General features: G+C 39.4%; 1 protein-coding gene across 1 annotated transcript in view; it reads left to right on the top strand.

Annotated features, from left to right (window-relative positions):
- Positions 1 to 15,951, top strand: part of FRAS1 (Fraser extracellular matrix complex subunit 1) — a 524,357-nt gene that overhangs the window by 271,499 nt on the left and 236,907 nt on the right. The window contains exons 16-18 of the mRNA XM_064285669.1: positions 345 to 485; positions 4,696 to 4,836; positions 6,154 to 6,330. Coding sequence (XP_064141739.1) covers positions 345 to 485; positions 4,696 to 4,836; positions 6,154 to 6,330 — 459 coding nt within the window. The remainder of the gene's footprint in view (positions 1 to 344; positions 486 to 4,695; positions 4,837 to 6,153; positions 6,331 to 15,951) is intronic.

Here is a 15,951-nt window from a genome sequence, read left to right as displayed (position 1 = left end):
TTAAATTTATATGGACATCCTGTATTTTTATTTGCTATATCTGGCAACCCTACATCCAACCAAGGCCATTTTAACTTTAAATCACATATCAAACTGCATACACTGCTGGGTGTGCCTCAGAATATTTGTCATGCAGAGTTCAGTGAATAATTCTTCAGTTTCCCTTCAACTGTGAAAACACAGTAGAGTCCTTTGAAATGTTGGAATCAAGGAAACAGAACTCAGCCGAGCAGCCAGAGAATGAGACTGCTATATTGATACCAACTGTGGACTTTGTCAAGAGTAGATTCATTACTTCTTTTGCTCACTATTCCCTTTCTCTGATGGCTTTTCCTCCCCCTCAGCTTGTGACCAATCCTGTAAGAGCTGTGGCCCTAATAGTACCACATGTCTCACCTGTACTGAGAAGACAGTGTTGCTCGATGGGAAATGCATTCCTGAATGCCCTGGTGGGTACTATGCTAATGCCACTGGCAAATGCAAAGGTAAGACACGGGTAATCACCGTCACCATCCAAGAGTATTTAACACATGTTTGATGATACTTGGTGCTATGTCCTACTCATTTGGGAGTTTGTGTGCATGTTGGGAAAATGTTACATTGAAAGGAATAATTTTTTCATTATATAACCTATGTATATTCAGTATAACTGGGAGATAATGGGTGGATGCTGGTGGACTAGTGATTAAATGATGAACTTCTGCATGTCAATCATAATTAGAGATCATTTGATTCATATGAAATGTCAAAAATATATTTAAGATCTTCGCACTGCCCTGTCTACTTGTAAACCATCACTAACTTTGGTTATAGACATGACAGAATCATTCTGTAGATGGCATTTTAAACTCATATATTGGCAACTATAACATATCACAAAAATTTTCAAAGAAGGTAAACCAAGTTTAATAGCTGGCAAAGCTAAAGTCTCTATCAATTGAAAATTTGTTTTTTATATGCTACTTATATATTGTTTCTTTCAGACTTGCTGTTAGGTGCCGTTGAGTTGATTCTGACTCCTAGTGACCCATGCACAATAGCATGAAATACTGCTGGTCCTATACCATCCTCACTATCATTGCTGTCTTTGAGCCCATTGTTGCAGCCACTGTGTCAATCCATTTTGTTGAGGGTCTTCCTCTTTTTCACTGACCCTTTACTTTACCAAGCATGATGCCCTTCTCCAGCAACTGGTCCCTCCTAATAAACATGTCTAAAGCATGTGAGATGACTCTTTAAAGAGGTCTTTTGCAGCAGATTTGCCCAACACGATATGTCATTTGATTTCTTGACTGCTGTTTCCACGGATGTTGATTGTGGATCCAAATAAAATGAAATCCTTGACAACTTCAATATTTTCTTCATTTATCTTGATATTGCTTATTGGTCCAGTTGTGAGAATTTTTGTTTTCTTTATGTCGAGGCATAATCCACATTCTTTGGGATTACCTTCCTTTGAAATGGGCACAAATAAGGATCTCTTCCACTCGGTTGGCCAGGTAGCTGTCTTTCAAATTTCTTGGCATAGATGAGTGAGTGCTCCCAGCATTTGTACCTGTTTGTTGAAACATCCCAATTGTTATTCCGTCAATTCCTGAAGCCTTGTTTTTCACCAATGCCTTCAATGCTGCTCAGACTTCTTCATGCAATACAATTGGTTCATGATCATATGCTGCCTCCTGAAATGGTTGAAAGTCAACTAATTCTTTTTGGTACAATGACTCTGTGTATTCTTTCCATCTGCTTTGATGCTTCCTGTGTTGTACAATGTTTTACCCATAAAACCCTTCACTATTGCAACTCAAGGCTTGAATTTTTTCTTCAGTTTTTTCAGCTTGAGGATACTGAGCGTGTTCTTTTTGGTTTTCCAACTGCAGGTCTTCGCACATATCATTTATAGTACTTTATTTTCTTGAGCTGCCCTTTGAAATCTTCTGTTCGGCTCTTTTACTTCATCATTTCTTCCATTTGCTTTAGCTACTCTACATTCAAGAGCAAGTTTTAGAGTCTCTTCTGACATTAATTTTGATATTTCCTGTCTTTTTAATGACCTTTTTGCCTTCTTCGTGTATGATGTCCTTGATGCCGTTGTACAGCTCGTCTGGTCTTTGGTCATTAGTGTTCAGTGCATCAAATCTGTTCTTGAGATGGTCTGTACATTCAGGTAGGGTATACTCAAGGTTGTACTTTGGCTCTTATGGACTTGTTTTAATTTTCTTCAGCTTCAACTTGAACTTGCATTTGAGCAATTGATGGTCTGTTCCATGTTTAGCTTCTGGCCTTTTTCTGACTGATTATATTGAGCTTCTCCTTCATTTGTTTCCAGAGATATAGTTGATTTGATTCCAGTGTATTCTATCCAGTAAGTTTCACGTGTATAATTGTCGGTTATGTTGTTGAAAAAAGGTATTTCCAAGGAATAGGTGATTGGTCTTGAAAAATTCTATTGTGCAATCTCTGGCATTATTTCTGTCACCATGCCATATTTTCCAGCTGCTGTTCCTTCTTTGTTTCTAACTTTTGCATTCCAGTCACCGGTAATTATCAATGCATCTTGATTGCATGTTTGATCAATTTCAGACTGCAGAAGTTGGTAAAAATTTTCAGTTTATTCATTTTTGACGTTAGTGTTTGGTGCGTAAATTTGAATAATAGTTATATTAACAGGTTTTCTTTGTACACATATGGATATTATCCTATTACTGACAGCCTTGTACTTCAGCATAGATCTTGAAATGGTCTTTTTGATACTGAATGTGACGCCATTCCTCTTAATTTGTCGTTTCCAGCATAGCAGACCATATAATTGTCTGATTCAAAATGGCCCATACCAGTTCATTGCAGCTCACTAATGCCTAGGATATCTATCTTCAAGCATTTCATTTCATTTTGACAACTTCGAATTATCCTAAATTCATACATCATACGTTCCACATTCCAGTTATTAATGGATGTTTGCAGGTGTATCTTCTCATTTCCAGCCGTCCCACCTCAGCAAATGAAGGTCTCAAAAGCTTTTACTCCAGCCACGTCATTAAGATTGACTCTCCTTTGGGGAGGCAGCTCTTCCCCCATCATATTTTGAGTGGCCTTCTAACCTGAGGTGCTCATCTTCCAGCACTTTATCAGACAGTGTTCTGCTGCTACTCATAATGTATTCACTGGCCAATTTTTTTTTGGAAGTAGATCCCCAGGCTTTCTTCCTAGTCCATCTTAGTCTGGAAACTCCACTGAAACCCGTCCACCATGGGTGACCCTGCTGGTATTTGAAATACCAGTGACATGGCTTCCATCATCACAGCAACATGCAAGCTACCACAGTACAACAAACTGATAGATGAGTGATTACACCAACTAAACTATTAAAACACTCTCATTTGAGACTTCATAAGTTTCAACTTCTATATGCTTGACTTGTATCTTTCCTTATAGGGAACTCTGAGAACTTATTCCTGCCTGGCACTCCTTGATTGTCCTTCCTGTCTGAAATTTACACACACATTCTCACTTCTACTTGGTGACTCTTAGTGGCAAGACGTTGAGTCCTGTCTCACCATATCTCCTCATCAACCTCCCCTTGATCTGTCAGCCTCTGTACTCACCCAGTATTCTTCCTCTTTCCCCAGTACACCAGCTCCAGGCTCTCATCCTGTCTCCATAGTTTCTGCTCCCAGCTCTTGACCACTGTCCTCCAGAGTTCTCTTCTCACTTCTGACTCCAGCCCTGCCAAAGGTCTGGTGCAGGCTGTCAGTACTACCACCTGTCTCCTAGAGTAAGAGATGTCCCACTGTCACTGCCCAAGGCCAGAGCAGGGGAGATAGGTTCCCGGCATCGTCACATGTGGTGTTAGGTTTTTTAAAGTAATTCTTACTTAGAATCATAGAACGGTAAAACTGGAAGTATCTTAAACAATCATTTAGTCCAATCTCTTACTTTGCATATGTAAAGGGACCTAGGCCTGGAGAGACTCGAACTTGATAGAGAACATAGATGAGTGAGTGGATGAACTGGACAAAATTCCTGGTGCTCTCAACACTCTTTCCTATTCAGACAGTATGGGTTTTTTTGGTGGAGACAGTCCTAAGGCTGTATCCCAGAATTGCAAATAATGAGCTCTGTCATCTTGGGCAAAATTTTTAAACTCTCAAGACCTCAGTTTGTTCATTTGTATACAGTGGTTAATAATACCTACCTCATAATATTGCTATGAGGATGAAAAATGATACTGTGCACAAAACACTTAATACAAACACTAAATAAAATGTAGGTTAATCTATGGATGGTATGAATTGTTAATATTCTTAGCAGCTAAGTGAAAGGTTGGAGATTTGAGTCCACCCACAGTCACCTTGAAAGAAAGGCCTGGTGACCTACTTCTGAAAAATCAGCCACTGAAAACCCTATGGAGCACAGCTCTACTCAGACACACATGGTATTGCCATGAGTTGGAGTCAAGGTGACAGCAGCTGGACTGGAATAAAAACTAGGCTGTGGTAAAAAATGAGTAGAGGGGTTTTGTGGCAGTTCTGGCAATATAACCATCTCACAACATTTGTTTTTACTTGGTTGGTGTTGTATTTGAAGGGGGATTTGAAATCTAGAGGAGAGGAATTCTTAGCACATAAGATGCCGAGCCACGGAGTGGGTTCTTTAGTCACCTGCCATATTGGATTGCCCTTTCATTGTCTTCCTTAGTTTGTCATAACTCGTGTGCCAGCTGCTCTGGACCTACAGCCTCTCACTGTATAGCCTGCGCCCACCCCAATGTGCTGCGCCAAGGCTACTGTTTGCCCAGCTGTGGAGAGGACTTTTACCCTGACCATGGGGTCTGCAAAGGTACTGTTAGTGTTATTGTCACTCTTAACAGACTTTCCCATCACAAAGACGTATATAATTTTTCCACTGCTGTTACTTTTCAGTACCACTTTTCATCCAGTGTATCTTATGTGGCCACATATACATTTTATACAATTTTTTTTTTATTATAATAGGTTTAAGAAGGAATAATCTGAAAAATCACTTTTGAATATTTGTGAAAATGCCCAAAAGTTCATGAATTTTCTGACTATACTAGAGGACAGTATGGTTTCCATTGTTTTCTTTAGTGTACATTAAAACAAAACCAAGTTCTTATTTCCTTCTTTTCTACTCTCCTAGCTTTGCTAATTCGCCTTCATTTTTGTTTTTCCCTGAAGAACTTCTTTTTGTTAATGATACTGCTGAGCAAGCTGAGAATCGCAACCAATGCCTCTGGGCTGAGTAAAATGGAAAATTCTAAATAGCTGTTTGCCAAAGAAGGCTTTGGGCTCATGAGGAGAGGGCAGTATCATTGGAGCCTTTGGAAACTAGAACATCGGGAACAAACACTTTAATTAAGTGAAATTAATTTTTATTTATTTATATGTTGGCCACCTAAGAAAAAGAATTGGAGAATAGTTTGAGAAAATATAGTTAAAACAGGGCAGCTGCAATAAACAGTTTGAAAAATAAAATTTAGAGAAATATTTGAAGGAAAGGAAAAGAGTTAATGGTATCAAAATGTGGGCATGAGATGGCTTGAGTACTATATTTGGCTCTGATTTTCACAAGTAGCCAGGGAAAATAAGAAATTGTGATGGATTGTGAAATTATTGTTGCTATTCAAATAGTGCCTTGCCTAGAAAAGTGCTATTTCTCCATCTAAATTCTAAGAGGAATTTGTTGCCTAGACCCTTAGATAATGGGTGTTGGTTGGCATACTGTACAATAACACAACAACCATTTTTGCAATAGACACAGTAATGTCCTTCATATGAATGCATCTTAAAATCCTCAATAAAAAACGAGGGCATAGTGTTAAATTGTCATTCACTGAATGTGTTTCTCTGGAGAACCAAGCCAATACTGTCTTGTTTGCTGATTTTTTCATGATCTAGCCTGACAGTTCTTAAAGGACCTGAGAGGTGTGACTAGTTAACATCCCCCTCATTTTGCCTTCTACAGATATTACTGTTATCACCCCTGTGCTTTGTATAGAAGCTAGAAAAACAATATTCTGGAAGAATGGATCTGGTGAACTTTTCTAAGTGGTTTTGATTTAATGATCCACTGTCCTTGGTTGTAAAATATATGTGATCCTTGTGATTGTTTTCTGCATTTTGTTCCTCTTTGCAGCCTGTCATTCCTCGTGCCTGACTTGTGTGGGTCCAGAGCCCTCTCACTGTACTCAGTGTAAGAAGCCAGAAGAAGGATTGCAAGTGGAGCAGCTTTCTGGGGTAGATGTCCCCTCTGGCGAGTGTCTATCCCAGTGTAGAGCCCAATTTTACTTGGAGAACACTGGGCTGTGTGAAGGTGAGTAAGAACGATTTGAGAAAACATTAGGTAGCTTCTGGGCTTATCTCTTGAGATCCTGTGAGGTGAGATCAGAGCCAGGAAGAACTTTGTTTTTATATAATAATGGCTCCAGGATGCTTGTGAATGAAGCAGAAGACTGAAATACAAAAGAGTAGCCCCCACTGATGTCCTCTTCCCCTTTGTGAATATTGTTGTTAGGTGCCCTTGAGTTGGTTCTGACTCATAGCGACCTTATGTACAACAGAAGGAAACACTGCCTGGTCCTATGCCTCACAATCGTTGCTGTGTTTTAGCCCATTGTTGCAGCTACTTTTTTCAATCCATCTCATTGAGGACTTTCCTCTTTTTCATTGACGCTCTACTTTACCAAGCATGATGTCCTTCTCCAGGGATTGGTCCCTCCTGATAACATGTCAAAGTATATAAGATGAAGCCTCATCATCCTTGCTTCTAAGGGGCATTCTGGCTGTACTTCTTCCAAGACAGATTTGCTCATTGTTCTGGCAATCCATGGTATATTCAATATTCTTCATTTTTAACATTATAATTCAAATGCATTAATTCTTCTTCAGTCTTCCTTATTCATTATCCAGCATTTGCATGCATGTGAGGTGATTGAAAATACCATGGCTTGGGTCAGGCATGCCTTAGTCCTCAAAGTGACGTCTTTGCTTTTTAACACCTTAAAAGAGGTCTTTTGCAGCAGATTTGCCCAGCAATACATTGTTTGATTTCTTGACTGCTGCTTCCATGGGCATTAATTGTGGATCCAAATAAAATGAAATTCTTAACAACTTCAATATTTTCTTCATTTATCATGATGTTGCTTATTGGTCCAGTTGTGAAAATTTTTGTTTTCTTTATATTGAGGTGTAATCCATACCGAGGGCTATGGTTTTTGATCGTCATCAGTAAGTGCTTCAAGTCCTCTTCACTTTCAGCAAGCAAGGTTGTGAATAATAGATGACCTAAGAGAACTAGTCCCTCTCACTCCCAGCCTCCCCCAAAGTTTATACTCTCAGAAGTTCTAGACAGAATTTCTTTCACTTATTAGTATGGATAGCTAAGAAGGACCAAGAGCCCATTGTAGAACTCCATTTATTATTTGTTCTAATTTATTATTCCAAATATGAATGCGTCCCAGGCAAAATTGGACTTCTGTTAAAATTTAGAAGTGATTTCTGCCTTTGGCTTGGCACATCCTCTATAGAGAAGTGATACCATCCTGAATAATTTGACTCAATAACCAGGGTTGTCATCCATGGGTGGTGCAGGGGATGAAGGGAAAGGAAATAGTTTCCTGGGAGGTGAAGAGGATTTCTCTCTTCCCCTGTAAGGACCTGCATTGCTGTTTTGTGAATTGTTTGAATCTCTAGCTCCCTAAAAAAAAAAAAAAGTATGTATGTATATGTAGATAGATATATAAATCATTCATTTAGCTTATATTTTTCATTGTAAATGTAACATATGTTCATTAAAGGAAATTTCTAATGAAAAAAAGTAGAAAAATAAATGTGCCCAATACCCTTCACCTAAACCCAATTACCTTTCACCAGTTTGCTGTATATTTGAGTCTTTTTTCATGTGCATAGCTTTGGGTCTTTGTTTTTGCAACACAGCTATAAGCATACTGCAGTTCAATTTTGTATACTAGAAGCTTCAGTTTCATACTAGAATACATCATCACTTGGAAATGCTGGATTTCAAGGTTAGGTTAAAAAATTTCAGACACAGGGAGTAATATGGTATATAGTAGGACATATGCAGAATTGCAATTCAGAGACCCCAGGCCAGACACTTAACTTCTCCGAGCCTTTGCATCCACAGCATTAAAATAGGGATAATTACCTTTCAGGAGGCTTATTGCCAGGATCAAAGGAGGTTAGGCCTTGGCATATTTTAAAGCCCCCATCACAAGGGGTATAAATCTCAGTCCATTATACTCAGGTGTTGAGGGACATTATTGTGATGACTTTCTCCTACCCGGGAGGCACCAGACTCCAGGAGGTTTTTACATTGTACCTAGAAATTACGGGAAAGGTCACTACTCTCCAGCCATCTTGGCCACAGCACATAAACACATTGCCCAAACTCTCCGTGGTCCCTTAATGTTCCATGGCTCTGTTTTCATACCACTTGTGGAGTATGGAAGTCTTCGCTGATGTTAAGAGTCCCAGTGCCTTCCCAAGATACATACTGCATAGCCCTCTGCTCTGAATTCCGGGTGATGCCTCAGAGGGAGATGTGTTTCCCTGCTTGAGGGACCCAGAGACACTGGAGGTGTGAAACATGGTGGTCTCTCCTCTCTAATTGCTTCTCAAGTCTCTTCAGTGGGTTTAGGTTTACCAGACAAGCTACCTTGGTCCACTTCTTCTATCTGCCAAGCCCCAAATTCCCTAACACAAATAATTACAGTAGGCAGCCCCCTGCTTGAAGTAAGCAAAGTTTAAGGAAAAAATATAAGCATGTCTCTTAATTTTTTTTTTTTTTTGGGCCACACAGTGCTACAGAAGAGATTTTCAATTTGTTGGAATCTGTAAAACTAGTCTGCACAGTTCTACACAACTTTGTACTATGTTTTCAGAAGTATTAATTTGAACCATAGACACATTAAAACTCACTGCTGTCTAGTTGATTCTGACTCATAGTGATCCCATGTGTGTCAGAGAAGAACTGTGCTCCATAGAGTTTTCAATTAAATTTACAGAAGTATATCACCAGGCATTTCTTCTGAGGTGCCACTGGGTGGATTGGAACCACCAACCTTTAGGTTAGTAGCTGAGCACAACCTGTTTGTACCACCCAGGTCTTCCAAAAACACAGTCTTTCAAAGAATTCAGAGAAATGCTATGCGAGACCCTCAGTTTCCATGCCCACTGGTTGAAAAGCCAGAGAAGCCCTTAGTAGATTCTTCATTGTGGGCTAATACTTGGTTTTCCCTGTGGCACAATGATCTCAGGAGAAATCAAGAAGGAATCGTCCCAGTGGTCAGCATAGCTATCCACTACCTACAGTTTTGTGCCCTATATTAAAAATGTGGAAACCCTGGGGTGCAGTGGTTAAGTGCTATGGCTGCTAACCAAAAGGTCAGTGGTTTGAATCCGCCAGGCACTCCTTGGAAACCCTATGGGGCAGCTCTACTCTGTCCTACATGGTCAGTATGAGTTGGAATTGACTTGTTGGCAATGGGTTTGGTTTTTGGTTTTAATGTTAAAAATGAAAGTGGAGAATTTGTTGTAGGTTTAAAAGAGAAAAAAAAAAGTTAACACTTTAAAAATTAGGACTGTAAGTAAAAATCAGAGTAACTAGTGTTATTCAGCCTAGAAAATACATTTGTTCTTGCTATTTGCAGTAGTTACCAGTTACCAAAACATCAACCTGTTGCACTGAGTTGATTCTGACTCAAAGCATCCCTATAGGACAGAATAGAATTGCCCCATAGGGATTCCAAGGCTGTAATCTTTACAGAAGCAGACTGCCACATTTTTCTCCCAAGGAACAGCTGGTAGGTTTGAACTGCTGACCTTCTGGTTAGCAGCTAAGTGCCTAACCACTCACTCCAACACCAGGGCTTCTTTACCAGTCATCAGGAACACTGGATTAGCGAATATTGAACCATCCTTGCTCAACTTCAACTGGGAATATGTTCGTTAAGGAACTCAAATTTTTTGCCATTCTGAGCATGTCCAGAAATAACCGTGAAAATGCTGCAAGTATTGATTTGTAGGTTACAAAGAAGCTTTTGCAAGCAGGCAAATTCTCAAATAGAGAGTTTGCATATAAATTCTGTAATGTTATTGTTAGAGACTGTGATACAGTTTGGTACCCACCATGAGTCAGGCATTGTGAGAAGTACCTTACTTGTTTTTCTCACTTAGTTCTAATAAGAGCCTTATGGGGTCAGTGCCACAACTATTTTATAGGAGAAGAAACTGAGGCTCAAGAGGTTAAGGCTATAACTTGCTCAAAGTCATAGAGCCAGCAAGGAGTAGAGTCTGATGGAAGCCTCAGTCAGCCTGACTCCAAAACCCATGCTCTTAATCATTATGCAATTCCATTTTGATCTCTGAAGAGGTACAGCCACCTGTTAAGAATTAGTACAGCTGCTACTGTCCTTCCCACACAGAGAGAAACACAGAGTACTAATGTGGCAGAATCTGGCTGTCTTCAACTAAAGCAAGAATCCTGTGACAAAGAGGAGTTTTCCGGGAATGCCTTTATGCAGATACCTTTTATAAAGGATTAGAACCTAATCCCTCTGGAATGACTTAATTATTTACCCATGTGAAAGGTCTAGATTGACCTCTTGAGTCCTTTGTAGCCCTATGATTTTATGCTAGTTAACATAATATTATTAGGTATCACACATATAGCTGTCTAGTCACATTTATTAGCAAATCCCTCTGCAATCTCTGCTAGGTAGGTTGTTATATTCAATTTATAAGTGATGAGAATGTGGCAGAAAGAGGTTAATTGAGTTGCCCAAGATTCCACTGGGAAACTGAGCGCAACCAGCAATTGTTTCAAACCTTACCTGAGTGTTAAGCGTGTGGATTGATCTATTTCCTGTCACTCATCCTATATCTCTGGAAACCTTTCTGCCATCCCACAGCCTGTTCCATTTTCAGTTCTGCAGAAGTGTTGCCTGGGAAATCAGGCCTGGGAATCCTATGAGATTGCACTGGCCTCTCCTTCCCACACATTCCCAGAAATACACTTGCCTCTCTGCAGAACACTTAAGCAGATTGGAGATTTTGTGTGTGAGTGTTGTTGAGAGTTTATCATATAGCACCTTTGATTTCAAGCATTTTTCTATAAAGAAGAGGAAAAAAAAAAAACAGTTTTTTGGAACCCTCCCTTTTTCTTTCTCTGTGACTGCAGCACGGAGTGATTAGAATAATACTGCAGCTAATGAAAATGAGAGGCAGATGCCTGACAGCAAGAAGCAGTTTAGTTGGAGGGTGAAGTGGTGTCAGAAGTTATCTTAAAAGTTGCTATTTTGAGCTGTATGACAGACTTGCAAATTATCTAGTGGAAGATGAAGGAACAATAAAGATACTTGACTAAAATCCAAGACCACAAGATGAAAATATGTAAAATTAGCAAATGGTAACCAAAGAGAATATTGTTTATTGGTAGCCGACAGGACAAAAAAACCAAACCCATTGTATGGAGTCAGTTCTGACTCATGGCAATCCGATGTGTTACCGAGTAGAACTGCTCTCTAGAGTTTTCTTGGTTGTAATCTTTATGGAAGCAGATCGTCAAGACTTTTTTCCATGGCAGTGCTGGGTGGGTTTGAACCACTAACCTTTAGATCAGTAGCTGATCGTAAACTGCTTACACCACCCAGGGACCTTCTGACGAGATGATCTGTCTTTACTTACCCCTCCCACAAATGTTTATTGAGTATGTCCTGGGTGCCAGGCATTGTCCAGACACTGGTGATGCAGTAGTGAATGAGTCAGATGAAAATTCCTGCTCTCATGGGACTTACAGTCTAGTGAGAGAAACAGATAAGTAAATGAACAAATTCAGCTGCAGCAAGTACTTAGTGATCTATCCAAAATCCATGAGGGGAGGGGGGTGGGGCTGAGGTCTACGTCAAAGCAGAAGAGCTCTGACAAGGTGAGAATGTTTTCCTGGTGTGCTGGTTCTACTCTTTTGTTTCATCCTCAGAAACGAACTTGGATATTTCAGAAGATGGAGCTTTAACAATATACTTCTTTTCACGTGGTCTTGATGTTTTCAAAGCATGGATGGAATTACTGGCACAAAGGAAGAGTCTGTTATTAATTGTAAAAGACAATTTTGCAAAAAGGGGTGAGCTACTGATGCAGGCTGCAACATGGATGATACTTGAAAACAGTATTCTAAGTGAAAGAAGTCAGTTGCAAAAGACCACATAGTGTATGAGTCCATTTATATGAAATTTCCAGAACAGACAAATCTATATAGACAAAAAGTAGATTAGTTGTTGCCAGGGAATGGAAGGAAGGGGGAGGGAGGAGTGAATGATAATGGGTACAGGATTTCTTTTGGAAAGGAAAGAATGTTCTAAAATTATCTTGTAGTAACAGTTGCACAGAGCCCTGGTGGTGAAGTAGTTAAGAGTTCGGCTGCTAACCAAAAGGTTAACAGTGAGAATCGACCAGCAGGTCCTTGGAAACACTATGTGGCAGTTCTGCTCTATCCTGTGGGGTCACTATGAGTCAGAATTGACTCGACAGCAACAAGTTTAATGGTTGTACAACCCTATGGATATTCTAAAAAACATTGAAAACTATACTTTAAACGGGTGAATTGTACGGCATATTAATTATATCTCAATAAAGCTATTAAAAAAATAAAATGATAACTTGGAGACATGTTTAGTAGCCAACCAAATTTGTACATGTTTATTAAATATTAATATTTAAAATTAGCTCAGAAGAAGATGGACTACAAAGAATCACTATGCCAAAAAGAATTGGTCAGCACACAACCATTTCAGGAGGTAGCATATGATCAAGAACCGATGGTACTGAAAGACAAAGTCCAAGCTGCACTGAAGGCTTTGGTGAGAAACAAGGTTCCAGGAATTGATGAAATACCGATGGAGATGTTTCAGTGAATGGATATAGTGCTGAGGTGCTCATTCGTCTATGCCGAGAAATTTTTTTTTTTAATTTTCCTTTATTGTGTTTTAAGTGAAAGTTTATAGCTCAAGTTAGTTTCTCATACAAAAATTTATACACACATTGATATGTGACCCTAGATGCTATCCCTATAATATGTTAGCACACTCCTCTTTTTCACTCCAGATTTCCCGTGTCCGTTCAACCAGATCCTGTCCTTTTCTGCCTTCTCATCTCACTTCTGGACAGGAGCTGTCCACATAGTCTTATGCATCTGCTTGAACTATGAATCACACTCTTCACTAGTATCATTTTATGCCTGACAATCCAGCCAAATCTTTGTCTGAAGAGTTGGCTTCGGGAATGGTTTTAGTTCTGGGTTAACAGAGAGTCCGGGAATCATATCTTCTGGGGTTTCTCCAGTCTCAGTCAGACCATTAAGTCTGATCTTTTTACTAGAATTTGAGTTCTGCATCCCAATTTTTTCCTGCTCCATTGCGGACTCTCTGTTGTGTTCCCTGTCAAGGCAGTCTTGGTGGTAGCTGGGCACCATCTAGTTCTTCTGGTCTCAGGCTGATGTAGTCCCTGGTTTATGTGGCCCTTTTTGTTTCTTGGGTAATATTTTCCTTGTGTCTTTGGTATTCTTCATTCTCCTTTGCTCCAGGTGGTTTGGGACAAATTAATGCCTCTTAGATGGTTGCTTGCTAGCTTTTAAGACCCCAGACTATGCCAAGAAATTTGAAAGACAGGTACCTGACCAACTGACTAGTAGAGATCCATATTTTTACCTATTCCAAAGAAAGGTGATCCAACAGAATGTGGAAATTATTATCATTAATATCACATGCAAGTAAAATCTTGCTGAAGATCATTGAGAAACAGTTGCAGCAGCACATTGACAGAGAGCTGCCAGAAATTCAAGCCAGATTCGGAAGAGGATATGGAATGAGGGATATCATTGCTGATGTCAGGTATATCTTGGCTGAAAGCAGAGAATACCAGAAGGATGTTTACCTGTGTTTTATTGACTTACAAAGGCATTCAACTATGTGGATCATAGCAAATTATGGATAACATTGCAAAGAATGGGAATTCGAGAACAACTTAATTGTGCTCGTGAGGAACCTGTGCATAGACTAAGAGGCAGTCTTTTGAACAGAACAAGGGGATACTGCTTGTTTTAAAATCAAGAAAAGTGTGCATCAGGATTGTATCCTTTCACCATACTTATTCAATCTGTATGTTGAGCGAATAATCTTAGAAACTGGACTATATGAAGATGAACTCAACATCAGGATTGGAGGAAGACTCATTAATAATCTGTAATATGCAGCTGGCACAACCTTGCTTGCTGAAAGTGAAGAGGACTTGAAGCACTTACTGATGAAGATCAAACCCTACAGCCTTCAGTATGAATTACACCTCAACATAAGAAAACAAAAATGTCCACAACTGGACCAATAAGCAACTTCATAATAAATGAAAAAAAGATTGAAGTTGTCAAGGATTTCATTTTACTTGGATCCACAGTCAACACCCATGGAAGCAATAGTCACAAAATCAAATGACATATTGCATTTGACAAATCTGCTGCAAAAGACCCCTTTAAAGTGTTAAAAAGCAAAGATGTCACCTTGAGGACTAAGGTGTGCCTGCCCCAAACCATGGTATTTTCAATCACCTCATATGCATACAAAAGCTGGACAATGAATAAGGAAGACTGAAGAAGAATTGATGCATTTGAATTGTGTTGATGAAGAATACTGAATATACCATGGACTGTTAGAGGAAAGAACAAATCTGTCTTGGAAGAAGTATAGCCGGAATGAGAGGATGGCTAGACTTCATCTCACATACTTTGGACATGTTATCAGGAGGGACCAATCCCTGGAGAAGGACATCATGCTTGGTAAAGTAGAGGGTCAACAAAGAAGAGGAAGACCTTCAATGAATGGATTGACACGATGGCCGCAACAATGGACTCAAACATAGCAATGATTGTGAGGATGGCACATAACCAGGTAGTGTTTCATTCTGTTGTACATAGGGTCACTATGAGAAGGAACCAACATGAGGGCACCTAGCAACAACAAGAAGATTAGCTGAAAGGATTTTAGTAATTTCATCCAGAGTTGATTTCACCAGTTTAATGATGCAACTCTATCACTATTTAAACAATTTGGCTGTGGTGATTAGGCTTGGATATAAGCATGATTGGGGATGATTAGATTGGCCACGTAATTGCCCCAAATCCATGGCAAATTAATTGAGATGGCCTAGCCTGGAATTAAATTGTTAGAGCTCTAGTGTGACATAAAGAACAAGGAATGTTGCCTTGGAAAGAAGGAAGTAAATAACTCCTGAGCAACTATATCCTGTAGTAATGCTTAGGTTCTCCCACTGCTAAATTATTCTTAAGGTGGTTTCTTCTAAGCCTCACTTTCTTCACCTATAAGATGGGGGTAAATATATATAAATTCACAGAATTTCCAATAATATTCTTAATTGAAAGGAATATCTAAACTGTAAAGTTTTGTATTTCTAAACTATGGTTATGTACATTATATAAAATTATATATGTGTGTGTATGTGTGTGTATGTGTGTGTATATGTGTGTGTATATGTGTGTGTATATATGTGTGTATATGTGTGTGTATATGTGTGTGTGTGTATATATATATATATATATATATGTAAGGAGCCCTGGTGGATCTATTGCTTACTGAAAGGTCAGTGGTTTAAAATCACCGGCAGCTCTGAGGGAGAAAGATGTGACAGTCTGCTTCCATAGATATTTACAGCCTTGGAAACCCTATGGGGTCACTATGAGGTGAAAGCAACTTGATAGCAGTGGGCTTTATTTAAAGCTCAGCTGTTACCCAAAATGTCAGCAGTTCCAATCCACCAGCCGCTCTTTGGAAACCCTATGAGGCAGTTCTGCTCTGTCCTATAGGGTCGTTATGAGTTGGAATCACTTGAGGGCAATGGGTTTGGTTTTTAT

This window comes from Loxodonta africana, chromosome 5, assembly GCF_030014295.1.
Source record: "Loxodonta africana isolate mLoxAfr1 chromosome 5, mLoxAfr1.hap2, whole genome shotgun sequence".
Classification (NCBI taxonomy): Eukaryota; Metazoa; Chordata; class Mammalia; order Proboscidea; family Elephantidae; genus Loxodonta; species Loxodonta africana.
The sequence above is the reverse complement of the archived record's forward strand: the minus strand, read 5'-3'. Positions and strand labels throughout refer to the sequence as shown.